General features: G+C 34.2%; 1 protein-coding gene across 5 annotated transcripts in view; it reads left to right on the top strand.

Annotated features, from left to right (window-relative positions):
• Positions 1–25,759, top strand: part of LOC126183202 (ankyrin-3-like) — an 892,753-nt gene that overhangs the window by 480,590 nt on the left and 386,404 nt on the right. For all 5 annotated transcript variants that reach the window (XM_049924971.1, XM_049924970.1, XM_049924973.1 and 2 more), the window contains one exon: positions 21,570–21,774. In XM_049924971.1, coding sequence (XP_049780928.1) covers positions 21,570–21,774 — 205 coding nt within the window. The remainder of the gene's footprint in view (positions 1–21,569; positions 21,775–25,759) is intronic.

Here is a 25,759-nt window from a genome sequence, read left to right as displayed (position 1 = left end):
ATTAACATATTAAATCATTTAAAGTCTATGTTAAAAGGCTGATTATGGTGTAGAGGCATGGATAATTCTCTTTCCTCATTTTCCATGGTTTTGTTGCTGTTCGTAGATAATTCTGATAAACTTTTAGTTTAGGTGCACGTTAAATATGCTCTGACTAACTTGTAATATCCAAAAATATGGTAATTCATAACAACTAAATATCCATTCTTGTTCAGGTCTTTACATTCTTAAGAGGTTTCTGGAAAGTATTCCTACTAAAATGAGAAAATCAAATTGTGAATTCTATTTTTCTTTTCTGTGTTAACTGATTAAAAATTCAGTTTTAAGTTCAATGGTACTGAAAGTGATCATTTTAACTTTAATAAATATTAATTTGAATTGTTACTGCAAAATACCAGCAAAATGACTTTGACTAAATACCTTTCCCTTAATATGATGATTCTCCATGTCAGTACCACAAGATACTTTGCTATCTACAATACATTTTTGGCTTGATGAGGAGATATTTTAGCAGCAAATATTTGTGAATGAGTATTTATTTTCACTTTATGGCCTTTAAGATGTATTGGTGATAACATTGTTGGTTTTACCAGTATAGTTCACATTTGAGATAAATTTAATACAAAGAATTTGTGAGATAGTTATAGGTTAAAGTAGAGGTACCTGATGATGCTCTGCAAGAGTGTTTTCTTTGTTGTTGATGCTGAACACTGCAGTGAATTGGTTTCAGATTAACATAGTACAAAAGTAAGAGTGCGATGTGATTTATAGTTAAACAATTAGCATTATTGTTCTTTGTGTATAACCTAATTAAAATTATGATGTATAGAAAGAATCAAGGTAGTAGCCATTAGAAAATCATGAATTGTTGTTGATGAAGTATCTGTGATACATTCTTGTATCTTACCTTTCTAGACAGCTAGACCTTCATTTTCCAGTTCATACATATTCACAGAGATTTTCTTGTAGTCAAGGATTTCACACCTCTTAAATTTTTTAAAAAAGAAAGCAATGAGAAATTCTAAATTAATGGACATTAAGCTGAGCTAATAATGCTGTTTAAAAATGTACAGAGCATTTTACTTTTTTAACAGTAAAAGGTCTCTAATTGTCACCTGCAACTGCAGAGGACTTTTGATCAGTCATCACATTCAACCTGTTTTGTTCCATATATTCTAAATTACAGTATTTATGTTTTCAAACATTTCTGTTTTGTTTCAGTATTGCCCTTCATAAAAAGTGCTAAGAGTATGGTAATAACTTCATATGCATTTTATGTATCAAATATGGAAGTGTAAGGATGACTGCACTCAGGACTTATAATTGCTAAGTAGAAAAAAGAAACTTTGCTTGGTCACTATGCTCTCTTCTGCTGTTTATGTTTTTGAAAGAAGGTTTTATCATGATTGTCCACAGTTCTTTCTGGCATTTAGTCACTGTTCTTTTTTATCAGAACTGATGAAATATAAGAGAAATTCACAGTAGCTTTCCTGGTATCTCTAATACATCCCAACACAGTACAATAAGATAATTACTGTATTAATTCACTGTGTCCCAGTAAAGTAAATTAAAATCTGTGACAATGGTAGAATCTTGAGATGTTTGAAGCATCCTGGCAATAAAAGATAAGCTCTGGAATCAACTACCAATAACTGCTGTAAAATCACTGTGACTGACTGTGATCTGTTCCCACAACATATACTGCTTCACACTGAAGCAACAGACACAGAAGATACCTTATAAATCTGTGTCTACATCCACATACATACACTGCAAGCCACTTTACAGTGCATGGCAGAGGATTCCCTGTACCACTACTACTAACTGCCTGTCTTGTTCCACCACTTAGAAACAAAGCAAGGGAAAAACGGCTGTATATGTGCCTCCACATGAACCCTAATTTCCCATATCTTATCTTTGCAGTTCTTACGCAATATTTATGCTGGTCTAGTAGCATCATTTTGCAGTCAGCTTCAACTGCCAGTTCTCTAAATTTTCTCAACAGTGTTTTTCAAAAAGAACATCACCTTCTCTCCAAGGATTCCCATTTGAATTCCCCAAGCATCTCCGTACTACTTGCATGTTGTTCAAACCTACTGACAACAAATTTAGCAGCCCACCTCCAAATTTCGTCAGTGTTGTTCTTTAGTCCGACCTGGTGCGGACCCCCAAACACATGAGCAGTATTCAAGAATAGTTCCCATTAGTTTCCTATATGCAGTCTCCTTCACAGATGAATCATACTTTCCTAAAATTCTCCCAGTAGATTGAAGTCGATCATTCACCTTCCCCACCACAATCCTCACTTGGTAATATGACTGTGTCAAGTAGGACACTAGTAATGCTGTATCCAAACATGATGGGTTTGTTTTTCCTACTCATCAGCATTAATTTTTATGTATATCCATTTAGAGGTAGCTGCCATTCATCACAACAACTAGACATTTCTGTAAGTCATCTTGTATCCTGGATAAATCACTCAACTTTGACACCTTCCGATACACCACAGCATCATCAGTAAACAACTGCAAATTGCTGCCCACCCTGTTTGTCAGATTAGTTATATATATAGAAAATAATAGCAGTCCTAACCCATTTCCCTCAGGCACTCTTGACACTACCCTTGTCTCTGACCAACAATTGCCATTGAGGGCTACATACTGTGTTCTATTAATTAGGAAGTGTTCAAGCTACTCACATATCTCAGAACCTATTCCATATGCTTGAACCTTCATTAACAGCCTGCAATGGGGCACTGTGTCAAAAGCTTTTTGGAAATCTAGAAATGTGGAATCTGTTTGTTGCCCTTCACCTATAGGTCACAGTATATCATGTGAGAAAAGGGCAAGCTGAGTTTAATGCGAGTAATGATTTCTAAAGCTGTGCTGATTCATGGACATAAACTTTTCAGTCTCAGGGAAATTTATTATATTGTACCTCAGAATATGTTCAAGAATTCTGCAGGAAACCAGTATTTAGGATATTGATCTGTAATTTTGCACATGTACTCAGTTTATGTATAAACTTTGTCTTTCATTCACTTTAGACATCCACCACTGAGACTCAAGGCATGCTTTGCTAATACCCTCTCAGCATTTACTAACCTCCAACATTTTAGTCATATGACATTGTTAGAGATGGAACAGTATCTGAAGTTTGCCATGAGTTATTGACTTTTGAAAATGGGATTGACCTTACAACATTTTGTGATCATGTGATTACCATGGGCTGACATCCCCTCCTATTCCCTGTCACTATCTCTCTCTCTCTCTGGTTCTTCTATTTTTTCTGTTATTTTTCATTCTTTGTAAATTATTGTGATTCACCATGTTATGTGGTATAGATTTTTCTGTGCTTCCAGAGCTTCCTGTGGCACTTCATTTCCATTCTTTCATCTGCCATGTGATTTAGATAAGTATTTTCTGTGTGTTTTTTACCTTTCTTCTCCTTTTGTTTATCAAATTTCCTTAATTCAAAGTTCTCCAATCCTAGTACCAACAGCAATTAATTTCTTGTCTTAGCAGAGTATACCACAAGACACATTACTTCAACAGCTGGTCTCTTCAGTGGAGCATGTGGCAGTTTGACTGTTTTTTAATTTTTTGATGTCTCACAGCATGAAGAGCATCATTCCTCTCTCTCTCTTTCTTTTCTCTCCCCCCCCCCCCCCTCCCCCCTCTCCGTAGTCAACTCACATAAATAAGTATTAATTAAGTATTAATTAAAGATTACTTGTTGAGTTGCAGACAGGCACAACAAAACAACTGTTATACACTCATCTTTCAGTCAAAGCTTTCATCAGAAAAGAGAAACACACATGCATTTGCAGAAGCAAGCACACCTCACACACGTGACAACTATCTCTGGCTGTTCACATGTGAAATTAATTATCACTCAGTTATTGTTTTGCTCATTATTGATTCAAATGGATGCTGGTAACACAAGTTCTATGTTATAGTCAACAATAGCTATATCTAATGGCTGCTACCTGGTAGCCCAGATTTGTAGGGCTGAACTTCCACTGAGAGTACAATTAAAAGTAAGTTATTCTTCATTAGTATTTAATATGAATCTTTTATTCTTAGTCAGCTCTGTATGAGCAAACTGTAACATTTCTGATGTATCAAAACATTATATTTGTGAAAGCATGAAGAAGTAATTATATTTGAAAAAAATCTTGTGTAGAACCAAATTTGCCAAGGTTGTGGTTTTTCTATTTCTTATAATGGTACATCATATTGTTTCATTGAACCTACATTTCAAAACATTCACTATACAGTAAGTGATTTATTTTTGAGCACATCTTAATATGAGTAACAGCAATGTGCTAAAGATTCTGCGAAGTTAGTTTTTCTCCAAAGAAATTTCATAAAATTAACAATAGTTCCTGTAAAACCTATACCTATTGTTAAACCTCCCACTGAAGTTTATGTCCTTATTCTCAGTATTTTCAGGCCTGTGAATGAGATATAAGTATGTCAACTGTGAAACAATAGCAAAACTTCTATGCAGAAATGTTAATGTTCCACCAACTAAATTTCACTGAGATTGAAAGGCTAAAAAGCAAATTTTATAGTGTCAGAAATGTTACAGAAATTATCAAACGTTTTTGCTAAGCACCGTAGGTAATGATTTCCTACTAAACTTATCATTGCTCTGAAGCTGTATTTTGTAACAAACAACCAAGTTTCATGCAGATTACAAATGTATTATGAGCTTATAACTTGCTTGATATTCCAGCAATAAAACAAAAGTAAACCAGTTGCATTTCATGCTACATGCCAATGTGTGTTCCTTAATGATGTAAAATAATAAGATTACAATTTGATCTAACCTTCAATGGACATGGCTGCTATGTTCCTGAAGGCATGTTTTCTAGGTACTTTTAAAAACAATTGGACACCTCAAATCACATATTTTCTGACATTTTTAACAAGACTTTTTTACTTACAGCTTTCTGTAATTTCATTAACACAAGGATAAAGTTTGAGAAATGTTGCAGAATGTAATAACAAAGATATTAAGTGATGTTAGACTGATTGATGTTGGAAGTGTATCTGGTAGATTTAAGTATATCATTGCAACAACCAAAATAGTTGCATAATGCAATCACGATTTGAGAAAATCTTGAGGTCTGTTTACCACACTGTACAACAGCTTGGAGTATTTCCAGAATGAATTTCAGATATAGTTTTGGAACCATGAATTTGTTCTTTAGTTATTGCAATGATAAACTTTAAAATTACCATTAAACAGTTTGTAATTGTCCATAGAAGGTGTAATGATATTTAAATGGATGAAAGAATCTTATCATCTATGTTCTCCAGAATATTTGCTTATGAATGACATGATTTTTAAAGAGATGTCTTTTCATTGTTTCTGCTGTTGTCATCATTTTATGATTTACAATTATAATGTAAAGTATGTAAATTCACCCAAATGAGAGGAAAGAGGAACTATCAGATCCTTAAACTTCATACATTTCTTGCTTCAATGAAATCATATGTTACTTTCATTTGCCATTATCTGACTGATTTGGCCATAAATTGCATTTTATAAATTTGTGACTGTGATATTTAGTGTGTGGATGCAGTCAGTAAGTACATATGTTAATTTTTCTTCTTTCAAAGTAATTCCATTTAATGGAACCCAGATGATGACCATTTCAGCACAGACTAGTGTAAACACATTTCTTTATCTGACATACTTAGCTTGTCACTATTAACTCTTTCCAAGCATTGTACTGTGCACTTAAAGTTCTTGCAGACACTGATTACTGGCTTGGGTAATACTAACTTCCTGAATTTAGTTTTATTTTCCAGTTAGTTCCAAAAATTGTATAATAACTATTATCCTCAGCTGTCAAATTTGCTGCATTTTTTGACGACTGACAGTAAAATATATTATTTAAATTATAAGATTGGTAACAAACTTTGTTTAGTCCAGAAACATCAAATGACAAACAATGATTCGAGTTAGTGTGGGAATAAAAATAGCTAAAATTGTATAAGCACTACGGTATGGCATATGGGATTTTGAATAAGTGATGAACTTGTTCTTCCACTCATAGTACAATCCCTTCTTTTTATATACATATGTTTATTAATGATAGATTTTGCTGCTAATGTTCCAAGTGCATAGAACTGTAAAAAAGCATTGAGTAAAGATGACAAACATAATGAAAATTTAAAAAATAATTCTGATAATTAAATTCAAATTTCAATCAAATGTTAGTCATATGTTAACTGATTTAATATTATACTTTGCTGTAATGTTGTGCTGATGTCACACATAGAATACTTAATTTAATCAAATGTATATATGGAGTTAGAACATAGTTAAAACTGTAAAACATTTGAGACCAAATGGAAACATATGTTTTATATCCCATAGTACTGTTCAGCAATATATTACTAACATGCGGCACTGCTCTCGCAATAAAATACTCAAATTGTATTGAAATTAGAAACATGCCCAATAAAATTAGTTAAACTACTTGTGTTGGGTTTCGATTTAAAGTAGATTGTGACCCTTAGTATGCACTGAAGCATGGTTCGAAATATGGCAAATTGTTGTTTACTGTGGATCCTTCTGAGACTTCTTCAGTTTAACTAATCTTATTGGGCGGAGAGAGAAATGGATAGTGACTGGATGTGTGGCCTACAGGTTAGACAGTGATAGAAGCTTCTATTATTCAGTACAGCATGTAATGAGCACTATGTGAGATATCACCATACAGTGTCAGCTTCTTAGTGGTATTTGTGATGCACTGTCTAACAGTGTGTCACTGGCATTTTCATTGTACCAATCAACTTACACTAATTTAGGTGCTGGTTATTGAAAGTAATGTCCATTAAGGAAGTACCAGGGTTTTAACAGTTCGCAATTGGGGGCAATTATACATTCAGATGTTTTTCCTTGACTACCATGAGGCCACTCATGCTAATTAAAACAGTTTTTATTACTGTACTTTCTGGGAAAAGATGCATCATATTACCTTTACTCACACTATCAGTTTTGCTTGTAATTTATTTTGGTGGCTGTTTCTGTTGTGAATTTGCAGTGTTATTTCGAACCCTGCTTTTGTGCTGTTTTTTCCTGCATTTCCTTTCTCTTTCATAATTTATCTTATGGACATGGCAAGTACCTCAAAATATTTTTACTCATTTCTGTTGCACAATTCATATTACACACAAAACTGGGAAATACATGCTTATTACCATATCACTTGCAGTCACAGACAAAAGATAACATTCTTTTAATCATTCACATAATAATTAAATAAATTTTCTCTTTTTTCTGAATTAAACAGTTTTACTGTCAAATAAAAATGTTAAATTTCATTTTCATGTTTTATATATTTCCTTTATAATGAAGTTTAACTTGCTGTGTTGCTGGGAACCATCAACATCACTTCATTTATTGTAGAGCTTCATGGATTAGTTACTAAAATTTTATCAAATTATCATATATAACCAACTACAGGGTAAAAAACAGAGATTTTTTTCCTAAACACACATTTTACCATTACTAAAATCTATTTTTGTGGTATTTTGCATGGTTCAGTTTCAGCAAATTTCTTATGCTAGTTACTGTATTAAGCAACTGTTTTCTGAAACAGTGGAAAGTCCAGGTTGGAATATCAACAATACCACGAAAAGGGTAGGTTGACACTCACCGTAAAGATGAGACATGACCAATATCTCTGGCCATTCTGGCCAGAATGTGTGCATGAGATGTGCTGGCATGTGTGAATGTGTGTGTATTTTCTTTTTAAAGAAGGCTTCAGTAGAAAGCTTAGTGTGTTACAGTCTTTTCATTGTGCCTGTCTGCACAATATGTGATATCTTTAAGATTTCACAGACTTTAGTTGAGTCACAATATTGTAACTTACTTTATTGGCGCTGCCTTTACACAAAAATTGCAAGAAAAAGTTTTGTTGGATTATTTATTGCAATGAAACTCCATGATCTTATCATTCCTGCTTCTTGGATAAAGCCTGAAGAACAGATATTGAAAATATTCAGTGTTACTGAAGTATTTTCATATTAGTAATTCAACAGTATGTTACACCTTATCTTTTCAGATATAGAACCTATCCCGAAGTATTTTTATGTACTTCTTAAGAAGCAAATACTGAAAGTAGTACAATATTCTACTATCAAAGAGCTTATTAAAATAGAAATAATTTTCTAGTTTTATTTGCTAACAGTCATATTCATTGAGCCCATTTGTTCTGCATTGACTTGGCAACTGCAATTCTCACTTCCGTGAATTCTTCATTTTTTATTTTCCCTATTTAATATTTAAACATATTTCCATATTTTGTTTATGTGTTTACATAAGCAGTTAACTCTGTGTGACTCCCTTTATTCAGATTTCTCTTGTTTTAATATACTGAAGTATTTACTTCTTGAAAACAACAGTGTACATCCATAACTGAGTGTTCTGCATGGCAGAATGTTATGCGAGTGGCCCAGATTTAGTATATGGCTGGATCACAGATTTTCTCCACTTAGGGAACGGGTTTGTGTTGTTTTCATCACTATTTCATCCTCATTGGCATGCCAAACATCCATAAATTAAAGAGATTTGCATCAGATGACCATTCTACACGATATAAGGTCCTAGCCACAAGCACATCTCATTTCATTTGAAAACAACAGAAGTGTAAAAACAATATTAAAATGCCTTCCAAGCATATATTGAAAATTAAATTGTGTTTACATTTATCATTTTGATCTTCTATCTAAGTGTCCCCATGAGCCACTTCTTCATTATTCCTATGGTTCATTATACAAAATACTTTGGGCAAAACTTCTGTTATGAATGTGTCCTAATATACATCATATGTAACTCATTCAGTTATTGTTATTGTTATTTTGAATAATGAAATTCATTTTCTCTCCAGTCACTTGTAATTATTTTCAGATAAAAGCAGCCATATGAACAATTTGTCACCATCTACTATACAGACAAGTTGTGACTGATGAACAGTTACTGCTGGTTGCAGACTGAAGTTGTAAATTTCTACTTAACCAAATATCTCTGAAAGCCTTCAACTGCTACCTTCAAATCTGCAAAATTCAGAAAAAATTGTATTTATGCAATATAACCCTGAGTAAATGAATCAGTCACATCAAAATCCATACCACAATCAATACAGAAAAGTTATTGACAGTCAAGCGCACCTGAGCATTTTGCCTACAGTATGATTCTGGCACCAATAGCTGAGTGGTTCAATATTGAACAGATTCACAATGTTCACTTTGCATGATTTCACTAGCTACAGCATTTTTCTGTACACATCTTTTTCTACCTAATTACACTCTGGTGCATAAAATGAGCATACTCCTCAAGAAAGACAGTACACAAAAACAAATCATAACAGTTATTATGCTGACCATAAGTGTTATCTCAAAATATTATGGTAACTGACAGATGAGGTAATAAAGCAATATCACATCAGTAAAAAGAACAGAAAGTGTGATGAAAAGCACTCTTCAGTTGGTCCTTCCTAATGAAGTTATCTTACAAACACCTATCTGTCAATCAGTTTGTTATTCTAATCCAGATGCAAAGTAATCAACATCTATGTTTAGCATATTGTTGCTTGGTCATTTTTTCCAAAAGAAGTGATTAAAGTATGTAGTGACTTGTTTTCTCATTAATTTCCTGTATGTGTAACAGAGTTTTATCTACATGTCTACCTAATAGTAATAAATGATGAGTCTGTAGTGATTTTGCTGTCAGCTGAATGCTGACAGTTTATATTTTTTAATTGTCAGCAGTTTCCAGTTTTCTTAAACTTTCAGTATTCATGAATCTGGATTATAGGCTTGTGATTTAGAATAGTCTATCTCTAAAAACCTCATAGTCTGATAAGGAGAAGCTATGGCCTAATAATGCTTACATAAGTCATGCTGAACCCCATTACATATGTGTATAATGGGATATAAAGTGATTGCAGTTTTCAAACTGAGGAGAATAACAGATCCGATAATGTGTTTGACAGATACACAAGTGAGAACACTGTTACCAAAATACTCACTTGATGACCAAACTCATTTCTTTCAAATGCCTTTAAGTGTGGTATCTGGAGTGTTATTAATGCCTTTATAACATTTTAAGAACATCAGTTTTCTTACATAAATGCTTATACAGAATACCCAAGTAATCTCTGTATGTTTAATTAAATTTGTATGTTATACAAAATTTTCATTAGGCGGTAGCTAGATATTCTTTCAATGCATAATTCTGTGCATCCAAACAGTGTATTAATACAGTTATTTCAGTATACTCTTATCAGAATACCATTGGTGTACTGATTAATTGCTTGCATTTTTTATTTATTCTTTTCCTTGTCTGCTGTGTTTAGCTGCTCATGTATTGTTCTTATAAAGGCTCACCTTTATCAACACACCACTGCTACATGAATATTCTGTTGCCACTAAAACAGTCTCTTTACACATATATGTTGGTTTTAGTTGGATTTGGTAAGTCCAAAGGATTACATTTGAATGCCTATACTGAAAGTGTGACATTATAGCTAAGTGGGTAATTGTGAGATTACAAATCCAAAGACTGGGGTTTAACCACCTAATAGTTGTTTCACCTCAGTCAGTGATCTGTGTATGTGAAAACTGTCAAGTTGGACCATTGTTCAGACTTCACATTAAACTGTAGACCACCTATAATTGACTGAGTAAGTCAGTTACAAAGTAGGAGGATGGAAACGATATGACACCTCTTCCAACAAACTTTCAGACTGACAACAGCGTTAATTTTTTAAGTCAGGGGAAAAAAAGACAGACACAAAAAACTGAGGAAAGTTGTCAGTATGGCAATATTTGATCATTTTAAATATCTCAACACTGCTCAGTAGATGTATAAACTAGATGGAAATATTACCATGGTATCCATATATTACAAAATTTCCATGACTGTTACCCGTGTTAAATGAGATTTGTTTTCTCTCATACTTTTGGATATGCATTTTGTCCCCTGATTGAGCAGAATTTAATTTTCATAAACCACATTAAGTCGCATTCTATTCGTTTTGTGCACAATTGTGCTGTGTTATATCTTTACTGACCAGTTTGTTTCAAATGTGTATTTTTACTTCCTGTGATTACCATACAAGTGATCACAAAATAATGTCTCTTGCTTCTAACAAGACACTTACATAAAAAGAATCATGACATTTCATTTAACATCTCTTCACATCATTATTGAGTTTTCCTTTGTGTAGATTAACACTGAAGTTTAACAATCCATGACTGTTTTATGCACTTTACATGAGACGTGAAGATTCATTCTTTGTTTTTACATGCTGCCACTTCCAATAACTGCTCTGTAATTTCAATCAGTTGAATTGTATAGTACACTATTCTGGTGCACAAATAAGTTATATATCTTCCTATATTTTTCTACATGTCATATATGTAATACACAAATCAGATTATAATGCTTATTGGCTATTTACAATATAGTTTCACTTTTTCGCTGCTATTGGGAGGTAGCACTTACTATTTTTTTCTGTTTGTACTGCATACTAGACAACATCTGCAACTAGTTGAATCATTATAGTCACATCTCATTATCAATATCTGTGAGTATGAAAACAAATAGGAATTCATGTGTATTCACTGATATTTTACTAATTAGTTACATTCTTTGATTCAAACATTTATTGTATGTACACGTACATCATCATCATCATCATCATCATCATCAAAATCTCATAATTGTCATCATATGTCATGGTAATGTTTCTCAGGTATTCTGTTTTAACTTTAGAAATGGCTCAGTTTAAATAAGGAAATGAGACAATGATCCTCACTTTTCCTGAATGAGTGTTTGAACTGCTTATGGGTGATTGACAGAACTGGATACTGATGATTCTCCTCATATGGTAAACTCATCAAGTCCCTTATCTCTTCTCTGTTATTTATCCTTAGATGATTATCTTGCAAAGTTATTCTTATTATAGTGACTATTTGCCCAAAAATATGGGTAGCCTTTGATTTAATTGCATGAATGAGGTACCCTGATTTATAGATTTTCCTGCTTGCAGAATCATTATTTTTGTCAGCCAATGATATATGGAACATTTTATGTTTATGTTTTATTTGAACTATATAACATGTTGTACATACCCATGTACAGCAAACATAAAGAACGATTAGAAACACAAGTAATTTCCAGGCAGAGATTCTTGTTTCTCTTCTTTTAGGTTTTTGTCATTGTTCAACTTTCTGTGGTGTCTATTAATCTGTTAATTACAGATTTGTAAAGAGCAGTTCTCCTCCTGACATTTCACTTAATTGTTTTCATACCACTGATGAATTGATTTTGCTGTATTAGGAGTTTGTAATGCTTTCAGACACATTGTTAGCTTCGTTCATTCACAGAAAATCAGTTTATTCCAACATATTACTTCACAACAGTTTCTCACTTCATTATGATTAAAAGTGTGAGTTTCTTCCTAAGTATAAGTATTCTGTATCCAAGATCTGTTTAACAGTACTGTTCCAGATAACATATATATATCTATTACTGAAATGAAATATTTAGTTAATACATAAGAACAGCTATTAAAAGAGAGAAAGAGAGAGAGGAAAACTGTGAGTTTCTTTCTAAGTAAAAGTATTCTGTATCCAAACCCTGTTTAACAATTCTGTTCCGTTGGCATACATTTATCTATTACTGAAACATGAAATTTAGTTAACACACCAGAACAGTTACTAAAAGAGAGAAAGAAAGAGAAGAAAACTGTGAGATTCTTTCTAAGTAAAAATATTCTGTATCCAAGCCCTGTTTGACAATTCTGTTCTATATGGCACACATTTATCAATTAATGAAGCACAAAATTTAGTTAATAAACCAGAATATTTATTAAACTTATCACTAACTGCAGGATACCCATGTCCCTTTCCAAAGAATTAAAAAAAAGGACACTATTCACTAGTAATCTGTCTCTGGGTCATAATAATTCTTTAGTTATTACTACTCTTTTTTAAGAATGGACATTTAAACTGTCGTGTTTGTGTTACCCACTCTCTCTAATACCCACAGAAACAGCATTCTTTCTCCTTTGAAAGGTTCAAAATAATCAAATAAAATAATATAAAACATACTTTTATGTTGAAAAACTGTTTTGATCCCTGCTGCATTATTTTTTTATCACTTCATCAGTACTGTGCGACACAATACTTTGAGTTTGAAGCTATATTACCATTAATCACATTTATATATCAGTGCAGTCGTTCCCTTTAATAATAATAATCTTCACTGATAATTTATTGAAGTTCAGAATAATGTTTTGGCACTCTTTTCTCATATATTAAAGAGTTCCATGTTACTTCTTTTCTAAAATACATCTGTCATCATTCATATCTTCTTCTGTTCCTGTCAATTTTTTGCTTTGTGCAGTCTTCACATTTGTTTCAGTTATAGTTTCTTTTGTTCAGGTTGAACAACTTTGTGGGCCCTGTTGAGGTAATTACGTGCATTGATAATGGGATCAATTTAGAGATGTCAATATTCCCAAATGTAGACTTTGATAATATTCAGTCAGATCTTTCTGTCAGCTACTTGCTACTATATATAATCAGACAGATAAACTATTATCTCCTTTATCTTCACGTAATGCAATGTTGTCCCTTCTAATTACAAAAATTGGATATACTTTTAGTTGTTTCACAAATTTTAATTCTTGGCTTTGGCATTCATGTGTGTCGACTCTGAATGGAACCACCATTAATGTGGTCCCAGTACAAGAAACTAAATAAACACAATCAGAAAGAAAGTAGTAGGTTGATAGGTTATGTCACCATAAATCTGTTTCTGGTGAATTCTTTGTATTCCTAAAAATTTTAGATGCTAGACTTGAAAACATTTGGTTGATGTTCAAAAATCTCAATTTTATAGGCTTCAGTATATTCTCCATGATGTACAGTCTTCAAATCAAATGAAATGTACTAATTATAAAATTTTGGAATACCATATTCAATGGGTATCACTTAACAGTTCTGAAAAATAAGACAAAATTCTGTAGTAAAGTTGTCTGCAGAATTACTTGAGAATTACCTTAAAATCAGTTCAGATGGTTCAAATGACTCTGAGCACTATGGGACTTAACTTCTGAGGTCATCAGTCCCTTAAAACTTAGAACTACTTAAACCTAACTAACCTAAGGACATCACACACACCCATGCCTGAGGCAGGATTCAAACCTGCGACCATAGCGGTCGCACGTTTCCAGACTGTAGCACCTAGAACCACTCGGCCACCCTAGCCAGCTTAAAATCAGTCTGTTCTCTTGATGCCTAGAGGAAATCTTTATATTTGAAAGGAGACAGAATATTGTTTTATGTTCTAATATGTCATTGATGCCTGAATGAAGCCCCAGTTTAGGACTAGTGCTTCTGAATTAGTTTTTGTACCCGATTTACAGGAGAACTGTTTGTGATTTTCAGTACTGATCTTGGTGTGTTGATGCAAGCAGGATGATAAGATCTCTTATGGCATTTGACAATTTGTGCTGGTAGTTTTAATTCCATGGTGTGGTGGTTAGCAATAGGTATGCTTTGTTGAAATGATTTTGTTGCTTTTGCTACATATGCTATTAAAAACGGATATTGGAAAACTGTATGTAGATTGTTAGTGAAGGAATGTGAGAAACTGTCTTTAAAATAGTATTAAGTGAAGGTATTATTTGCAGTTAGTAGTTGCAAAAGAGGCTTGTTTGCCTTGTATTATGAAACCTATGTGTTAATAACTGGCACAAAATTCACATATATTGTATACAGAGTACTAAAATCATATAATGACAGTTCACTGTCTGCATCATTGTTCATTGTCTACATCTTCTTCTTCCTTAATTTCCATAGCTACTTTTTACATAAAAGTTATATGGAAAATATGGAGAAATTGGATTATATTAGAAGAGAAACAGAAAACAAATCTTGACCTTTCAGTAAAGCTGAAGACAAATTTAGATGTGACCAGGTGTTTGCATCTCAAATGGACTGCTTCATTGGCACATTGAGAATAAGAGTACAGTTATTTTTGTGTGAAACAACAAAAATGGACTGTGTTCATAAAGCTAACTGACCAATTTTTGATATCTACTAGTATCAGTTTATAAAAATAGCTGCAAATCCACATCTACATACATACTCAGCAAACCACCATATGGTGCATGGTCAAGTGTACCTTGCAGTATTGCTAGTCATTTTCTTTCCTGTTCCACTTGCCAATAGAGGGAGGGAACAATGTCTGTCTATATGCCTCAATATGAGCCCCAATTTTTCTTATCTTATCTTCATGGTCCTTACACAAAATGTACGTTGGCGGCAGTAGAATCATTCTGTAGCCAACTTGACGTGCCAGTTCCCTAAATTTTCTCAGTAGTGTTTCATGAAAAGAATGTCATCTTCCCTCCAGGGATTCTCACTTGAGTTGATGAAGCATCTCCATAATATTACATGTCGACCAAACCTATAAGTAACAAATCTAGCAGCCCTCCTCTGAATTGCTTTGATGTCTTCTTTAATCCAACCTGGTGGGATTTCCATACTCTCAAGAACTCATCTTCATTCATTTAAATTTATTTACATTTATATCACACTGCCAACAACTAGAAATCCTGTTTAAGTCATCTTGTATCCTGCTACAGTCACTCGATGATGACACCTTACCATACACCACAGCATCACCAGTAAACAGCTGCAGATTCCTGCTCGCCCCATCCTTCAGATCATTTATGTGTGTAGGATGTCCTAGGAGTAGTGGTCAACATTCAGGGATATGAAAGGAATGATGATTCAAGCAAAAATGTTTGGTATACATGGGCTCTAAAATGCTTACCAGTACCTTAAGAGCTACGAGTACTTCTTCATCTTCGATACTGTGAAACAAATCTCTTGTGCTGAAAGCCCTTTGCTTTCTTTATTTTGAGAGGAGAACCAAAACAAGAAAAAATGTCCAGTGAACATGGGTTCTGAAATGCATACCTTAAGTGCTATGAGCAATTGTTCATCTTCGCTACTGTGAAACACATCTTATCTACTGACAAAAAGTGCTCATAACTCTTAACACATGCATTTTAGAGCCTATATTCACTAGACAAATGTTTTTCTAGTTTTGGTCCATATTAGCTCCTCCCAAAATATGGAAAGCAAAGAGCTTGCAGTAGAAGAGATTTGTTTCACAGTATCAATGGTGAATAAATACTCATAGCTCTGAAGCTGTACATTTTAGAGCCGACACTTACTTGACCTTTTTGCTTTGAATGATTATTCTTGTCATAGCACTGAATACTGACTATTCCTCCTTGGGCATCCTGTATATGGAATAAGACTAATCCTATCACACTTCTCTGGAGCACTCCTGATGATAAACTAGTCTCTTATAAACACTCGCCATGAAGAAAGACATACTGGGTTCTAATAATTAAGAAATTTTTGAGCCACTAACATATCTGGGAACCTATTCTGTATGCTTGTACCTTCTTTAACAGTCCACAGTGTGGCACAGTGTCAAATGCTTCCTGGAAATCTAGGAATATGGAATAATACAATAAAGAAAGACAAGGATAAAACTTCTGTCAAGAGAGATATTCCCATTCTTTTATGTCTTCTTTGCAAGTTCATACAAAGGAACTGCTTCACAGGATCAGAAATAAGCGAAAATCCTATGTAGTAATAAAACTTTATTAGTGAAAGTACTAAATGTCTGTTTCACATATATTTTCTATTACATACATATTCTGAGATATGGTACAATATCACCCCTAAAATAAACTGAATGGATAGCAATCAAGAGATCTCAATAAAGCAGCCAGAAAGCAGTTGTACTTCACTAGTAGATGAAGAAAAACAGTCAAACTGATCACAGTTTAGTTAGGTAACACGTAATAATTCATATGAAGTAACTGGATGATATTGATGGTTGCCTCAATTTTCTGAGTCCTAAGTCTATAAATAAAACTAACTAACAAGAAAACACTGTAAAATGAATTGGGAAGAATGACGAACAATGTGTGATGAAATGACATCACTGGGAATGTTCTAGGAGCAATACATTTTCAGATGAGGAAACATGATGTTTAATGTTGAAAATCCCCATAAAATAGAGCATTTATGAGAAGTATTATACCATAAATGACAACTAATTAATCTACCACTTTCTCACCTATTATACATCACATTTGACTATACATATTTCAGTTTAAAGATATTCCTTTTATAACTTCGTCCCACATTCATTTTCTCAACATTTACATACTATTTCATTCATGTTAATGATTTCCACACTTTTGGTAACTCCCTCTTGGGTCTAATCATCAGTAAAAGTGTTGCAAATGAAATCTCTTTCAATGTGAACATTTTAGGTCAGATGTGACAGTGACTATTATGAATATCAATTTAAAAATATAACTTACTGGAAGTAGTCATATTTATTGGTCTTGCTACTATGTATATCAGACGATTATACCTCCATCATGAGGCAGATGGATTACAATTGTATATAGGCAGAACCTTTGTGGTACTGTCTGACAGTAACTATGCCTGTTTTAACTGTAATAAACCAATCTCATGCTTGAGGTATAATCCTCCAAAATATCAAGTGGAAAGAACAATAAATACTATCGGTTACAGCAATTTACAGTTTCAAACCAAAATTAGGCATTGCGTGCCATTGACAAATGAGTATTTTGTCACAAACAAAATCAAACAATGGAAAGTCCAGGTTGGAATATCAACAATATTAGGAAAATGATAGAATGCTACTCACTGTAAAAATGACATATTGAGATGTGGACAGGCACAATGAAAAGGTTGTTACACATTGACCTTCGGGCCAAAGCATTCTTGAGAAAAGAAAATGCACACACAATCACCAAGCAGAACACTTCATGCCCCAGTAGCCAGGCATAGCAGTCATGTGTGCATGTGGGGTTCCTGTTTGCATGAATATGTGTGAGTTTTCCTTTTTTGAAGAAGGCTTTGGTTGAAAGCTCAATGTGTAACACACTTTTCATTGTGCCTGTTTGCAACTCAATGTGTCGTCTTTATGGTGGATAGCAATCTAACCTTTTTATAATATTTTGCCAAAAAGCTCATTATGCAGATGAAGAACCAGTCAAATTGTGCTTCATCACTTTACTTAAAAATAAGTTACAGCCTTATCATTTATACCACAGGCAGTATTCTGTTTCCTTCTGGTTGGGTCTTTGCGGTACTATACACTGGTTTTTAAAATGTGCATCTGAGTTTGGGGTATATTCTACAGCTGATTTAAACTTTCTCAGTTATTAAAACATTAGAAGTATTATATTTCATACAGAAAATGAATAGAATAAAATGGAATATTAGTGGACACAAAATCAAAGGGATGTAGAGCATAAGTGAGGTCTAGTTTTGCTATTTTGTAAAGTTTCTTGTTTAGAACCACAACATCATGGCCTTCATTCTTCTTTCCCCTATGTGTTGCCTTGCTTGGTGACTACATGGTCTGCATACATGGAACTAACCATCATAAATATTATCTCATTAATTCTGGTAAAACTTAATCAGTTTCATATCATTCAGTACAGATAAATTTGCTTCTGGGAGTCCAGGCTAGCCTCCCTTAAGGAGAGTTCTCACCTGAAAGTCATTAATAAATCTACTGGTGGTGTGTCAGTGACATCAAGCATAAATGTAACTTAAATCTTGATAAAAATATTTAACATCAAGACAGTATTTTTAGAAGTTGGAGCACATATTTTGTGGAATCTAAATCAGCAAAATGTTAACTATTTTCCACTTTAAGTACTTTGCATTTCTCTTACACAGTTTTTCAATGACAATAAACCACTGTAATTTCGTTTAGGAAATGGAAAGAACATGCAAAGAATGATGTTATTTAGCACAATTTACTAGAATAAAAAACTAAAATAGATTGGGGCTGCAATTTAAAAACTTGAGTTCAGTTTGCGTTATCTCACAATTGACCAGTTCATGCATTGTGCAGTATACGGCCACTGAATAACAATAAACTAACAGTACAGAATTCTGGTTTGTAGCATTGACAGTTACTAATATTTGTGTTTTAACAGAAAGTCTCATTTCATTATATAAAATCACATAATTGATAAAGGAATGCATTGTTCAGCACATGACCATTGTATAAGAACACAGCAATAACAATTGCTTATTTACCAGCATTGTTAGTTACTTCAGATTTTTAAGATCAGAGCAACTTTTGAGTGAATTTTCAGAGTAAAGTTGTGTGTTTAATAGGGAATTATGCACAAATTTTTGTGTTAAGTTGGCAATAGTAACAACTGAGCCATCTGAATTAGTCCTGTGCTCCATTTTTTGGCTTCAATGTGGCAGTTGTGATCAGTCATTACTAAATTTTGTTTTTATGTGTAATTGATCATAATAATTAGAAGTTTTATATGGACAGTCTATGGTGTAGTTGATTGTGAAAGAATTAGGTGTATTTATGGAGTTTTAAAGTATTTTAAAAATATTTTACCATGAATATATAGGTTAAGTTATTCTGTTATTTTTCTAAACTGACATATGTACCGTAGCTGAAGTCTTGTTGCATTTCATGTCTGATCCTTGTATGTAACAGCAGAAATTGTAATTTTAAACTGTATGCGAGGATAGGTATACTACTAACAGATTTCTATATTTCACTGCAGAGCATTTATCAAGTTACTAAATCAAAAAAGTATAATGTAGATTATATTACTTTAAGATACTTAACATAGACTGTTTTTCCCTTCACACTGTTGACACATGAATTGCATGCTTCAGCCATGATGTTTCATGAGTATTGATAGGGAGATCATTAAAGATGGTTAATTTGTGTAAATGGTTATAAGTTAAAGGACAGAACTTGCAATAAGTTTGCTTAACACTTTCTGGTGACACCAGATGAGTGACAATATGCTTAAATGTACAAACCTTCACAGGTATATACTTCCTCCACATTTTTACAGTTTGCTTCTTGATTTAGAAATGAATTGTGTGCTTCAGTTAAAAACTATGAATTGATAAACTGCTGAGCCAAAACATTATGACCACCTGTTTAATAGCATGTTGTTCCACTTTTCAAACATAGTACAACAGAGATTTTGCTTGGCATGGATCCTACAAGTCCTTGGCAGGATTCCAGAAGTATATGGCATCATATGTCTATGCACAAGTCAAGCAAATTCTGAGATGGTGGTTTACGGGCAAGCAGCTGGCACCCATATGTGCTCGAGTGGGTACAGATCAGGCACATTTACTGGCCAAGACATCAATGTGAGTTCACTGTAATGCCCCTCAAACCACTGTAGCACGATTCTGGTCTTGCAACACAGACAGCTATCCTGCTGGAACATGTCATTGCCCTAGGGGAAGACTTCAGGCATGAAGAGGTGCAAGTGGTCCACAATAATGTTCACATAGTTAATTGCTGTCATAATGCCTTCGATTACCACCACAGATCCCATGGAAGTCCAATTCAACGCACCCTATTGCATAATTCTGCCCTCACTGGCCTGCATCTGTGCCACAGTGCATGTTTCGTGCAGCCATTAATCTGGACAGTGATGTGTATGGACCCAACCATCGACCTGGTCAAACAAGAAATGCTATTCACTTAACAGACAACACATTTCTATTAATCCATGGTGAAAACTCAGTGATGCTGTTCCCACTGCAAACATAACTGATGATGTCATTGGGTCCACACAGGAACACGTAAGATCATGTGATATGGATCTCCATGCTCAACAATGGCATTTGAATGGTGTGCTCTGACACACTTGTGCCTCCACTAGATCTGTAATCAGATCTGCCACAGATCACCGCCTATCCTGCATTACACAGTGGGGGATCCTCTGACCTCTATGTTTTGTGATGAGACATGGTTGCCTAATACCATACACCATCCTTCAACCACTTTCCATAGGTGCTCATGACAGAAGTAAACAAAGAGGTGACCAGCTTCATTTCCAGCTGCAGGGCCATGACAATGTGCCATTTGTCAAACCAGCTTATGTCAGTGGATTTCCTTATTTGCGACCCATATCTTCACTATCATTACAGCCTTTTAATCTCTCTTCTGCTTACATTCTTTTCTTACTGCATCATGTACCCACAACACCGCCTGGAGGCATTCAACCTTGCAGTGGGTAGTGGTCATAATGTTTTGGCCATAAGCGTATTTTGAAAAAAAGTTAAATGTTGTAGGAAAAAATTAAACAATTTGTAGTCAGCATATTGTGTGAAAAAGATGAAAATTTTGTTAGTAAAATGCTTATTTATCTTTAAGTAGTTTATTTAATAATCTAGCATAATTTGCAATGGATATCCATGAGAATGATTTGACAGAATTATAATCTCTGTGATGAAAGTTCAGCACCTTAACAGTTAGTCAAGTGTTGTAGATTGTCCAAGGTCTGGAGTCATTTTGTGTTTATTCTAGATATGCACCTATTTAAACCAAAATATTTTAGAGGATGGTGATCTAAGATTCTGTTCATTATTTATTTGTCAATTTTTTTGGATTTATAGGCACAGCCAATTGCAGCTGAACTCACAGCGAAGCTTCTAGGCAATAGGGTTGCTGTATCACCAATAGTAACAGTGGAACCTCGAAGGAGAAAGTTTCATAAACCGATTACCCTGACAATCCCTGTTCCACAAGCAGCAAACAAGGGCATGATCAACCAGTATTCAGGAGATGCACCAACTCTGAGACTCCTGTGTAGTATTACAGGTAAAATTCTCAAATGTAATACTTTATTAGTTTCAGATATTTGTTACATTATTAATTATTAATTGCTCAGTTGACTATATTAATGTAAATGAACTAATATGGGAAGTAACTGATAGAGTCAGATCATTTTTAAACTTCTGTGATCTATGTGTATTGGTTATTTTTTCTGTCAACTTTCACTGTTGTTTGCCAGGAACTACACACATGTACATCTCTCTCTTACAATTGTGGTGCATATCATATCACAACACATATCTTTCTTCAGAAACAAAGAGGGAAAAAGAGAAAGTAAAAGTTGTATAACTTTCAAATGAGTAGCACTCAAAAACCTGCATCTAAATGGATATGATAGGCTAGTTGCAGGAAAACAACATTACATGTCAAGTAAATGATGATGTAGGAATGAAATTTTTTTGATATCCTTGTGGGAACACTGGGCAGAAATTTACTACATGAGAACTGTCAGTCATTGTATGAAGTCATTTGTGCTGAGAACTACTTTATCTTTTGGTATTCTGTTATGCATTTGCTAAATCTTACAACAATGGTACAGTTTTGATACATGCACTAGAAGAAGTGCTATGTTTATGTGCAGCAGTTTGACAGAAAACTATTTGTAATTAAATATTATTTGGAGACTGGGTTATATAAAATCCATATATATTTATCTAATGACCAGTAAAAGCAGAAAGATATAGAGCAGTTGTACTATGGAACCAAAATAGTTATGGCTCATTTGAAAATTAATCAGTCAAAATGTGTTGTGAAGTTATAGTTAAGTGGATGGAAATAGTTGAAATATGCGAGCAAAATGCAGGGTTTTTGTGACACCACAGGCAGTATATGTAAGTTGCTGTGAAAGAAATATGGAAACTGCATTAAATTGTGGCAAGAGCTGTTGAAAGCTGTACAACCACTTGTATCAAATATCAATACAGTGAACAGTTGCCCTCATGTATGGTTGCAAATAATAAATACTGTGTGGTTAGCTGAGCTTTGTGCAATACAAGGGATTTTAATAAGGGTTTTCCCTTCAGTTCTCTTTGACAAGCACAGAAAATTTAGCAAACTGAGCAGGTGGCCATTGCTACAAGCTATCAATATAAAAAGTACCTAACTTTTATTTTCATAAAACTTGCATTACTCCAAAGCTATTTTAAAATTCAAAGAAGTATTCGAGGCCACCTTAGTGCTGCAGAAATATATTGCTAGTAAATCGTTCATTTCTTGCACAATATATTGCAAATTACGAATTGTATGAATTCTGTCTCACTATTCCCAGTGCACGCATTTGATATTTTTCTTCTGTATGTCAATATTCATTTAAAGTACCCTACTCTTTGTAACAGTGGGAAGTGCATGCATCAAGAAAGCAGAATTATAGTTATATTCAGATAATTTAAATATATTCACCTGTGTGGCTCATTTGCTAAATGTAAGTCACAGCAATGTGGACTTTTGAGGTATCTGATGTCAAATTTTTAAAAATAATAACTTATTCCTGCATAAAAAGGTTTAATCATTTTCTTCTGATGCATATGTTGAAGAGTTATTTGAGCAACATAACCATAGAACAGGTGGACGGTTTCAAGTACTCAGTATGCATATTCTCACAGGTTGGCAACATAGTGAAAGAACTGGAAGCAAGGTGTAGCAAAGCTAATGCAGTGAGCACTCAGCTACGATCAACTCCCTTCTGCAGGAAGGAAGTCAGTACCAAGACTAAGTTGTCTGGGCACCATTCAATCTTTCGACCAACTTTGTTGTGTGGGAGCAAAAGCTGGGTGGATTCAGGTTACCTTATCAATAAAGTTGAGGTTACAGATATGAAAGTAGCTAGGATGAATGCAGGTACTACTACAATGGCAAGAGGGTGTCCACAGTGAGGAAATCAAAGAAAAACTGGGAATGAACTCTATAGTTGTAGCAGACAGGGTGAACAGGCTTGATGGTGGGGTCATGTTACATGCATGGGAGAAGCAAGGTTACCCAAGAGACTCATGGGTTCAGCAGTAGAGGGTAGGAGGAGTTGGGGTAGACCAAGGAGAAGGTACCTGGATTCAGTTAAGAATGATTTTGAAGTGATAGGCTTAACATCAGAAGAGGCACCAATGTTAGCACTGAATAGGGGATCATGGTGGAATTTTATAAGGGGGACTATGCTCCAGACTGAATGCTGAAAAGCATAATCAGTCTTAAATGATGATGATGATGATGAACCATATAACTTCATGTAAGTGGACCTATTTCTTGCCTTTTAGTATCTTTACATGTGTGTAATGCACCTTACTACAATGTAGAATGGAAGATATAGAAAGAAAACTCTTTTGCTTCAGATAGTAACCATACAGAGAATTTTACAATCATACTTCATTTATCCTGATGCTGTTCATTGTGAAGACAAACATGTCATAATTTTTAACGAGATGACATTTGGTGCAGATGACTTCATCTTAGAAATTAATTTCTCTAGCAAATATAACTACAATGTTTGGTGGCATTCCAGCTGATGTAAGGGTGCTCAGTAGTGAGACTGCTTAGTGAGAAATTTGACATTGAATAGTTAACACACTATAACTACCATGACTATTAAGTAGCCATTGCTGCTGGAGCTACCTAAAATACTCCAGTTTATAATTCTGTTATAGGTAACTATTACCTAAGCAACAGCTGAAGTTGTAACCTTTGCTGTTATTGTGAAATACTTCATATTCAACTGAACATTTTTTCATGCATATTTAAGATAAAATTAGTACCACAAAGACTGTGTTGGTCACCTCCCATGAAAAATAATGTCATCTGAAGAAAACATCACACCTCACAGAATCTAACCTTTTGTATACATTTCTTTCTTACTTTAATGGAAACACATTTTAGACAGTTTGAGTAAACACGCAACTTTTTTGAAATGAGCATATGTAAGGGACAGTCAAATGATAATGAGACAAATGGAGAAAGGTAAGTAAACTGTATATTATTTCAAAAATGAATGTCATAACTTTTAACACATTTATCTCACTGTGAGACAAGATGGACAATGCCTTCATGAAAAATATGTTTGTGGGTACCAACACAACTATGATTGTACTCAGGCATGCACCTCTTTGTTTGAAGCAAATCAACAGCCACAAATGTCTTCCTTCAAGACTCCAAAAATATTTAAATTATATGGGGAGTGATTGGGACTGTATGGAAGACATGTAAGAGTTTCCCAGTGAACATCTGTAGTGTAATAGAAACAAGAGGCATGCCAGTCTTTGACTAAAAGGCCCACAACTCATTGACATTCTAGAGCATGGTGCCACAATTAATGCACAATGGTACTTGGGCATTGCAAACACTGATGCATGCTATCATATCCAAGCACCCAGGAATGTTGACAGATAGCATTGCATGATAATGTTGATCCACACGTTGCAACATTTGTTTCGACTCCACTGCAGAAGTTTTGCTGGGAAGCCCTTAACAATCATCTTGCAGTCCTGATCACTCCCCATGTGATTTCCACATTTTTGGAGTCCTGAAGAAAGACATAGGTGCCTGTCGATATGCTTTGGTTGAGAGATGTATGGCTGGGTACAACCTTGGTTCTGGAGGTAATGGCAAACATTTTCGATGACATTATTGACCATTTTGTCTTACAGTGATATAAATGTATTAACAGTTATGGTGATTAATTTTAAAATAATAAACAGTTTACTTAAACAATGGAAAATCCAGGATGGAATAATGACAATATTACGAAAAGGATAGATTGCTACTCACCATATAACAGAGTTGTTGAGTTGCAGATAGGCACAACATAAAGTGAAACAAGTAAGTTTTTGGTCAAAAAGGCCTTCTTCTGTATTAGGCACCACACACACACACACACACACACACACACACACACACACAAATGCGACTCAACCACACATGACCACTGTCTCTGGCCTCAATAGCCAGGCAGTGGTCATGCGTCTGTGAGTTTCATTTACGTAAGTGT

This window comes from Schistocerca cancellata, chromosome 4 (assembly GCF_023864275.1).
Source record: "Schistocerca cancellata isolate TAMUIC-IGC-003103 chromosome 4, iqSchCanc2.1, whole genome shotgun sequence".
NCBI classification, from domain to species: Eukaryota; Metazoa; Arthropoda; class Insecta; order Orthoptera; family Acrididae; genus Schistocerca; species Schistocerca cancellata.
The sequence above is the reverse complement of the archived record's forward strand: the minus strand, read 5'-3'. Positions and strand labels throughout refer to the sequence as shown.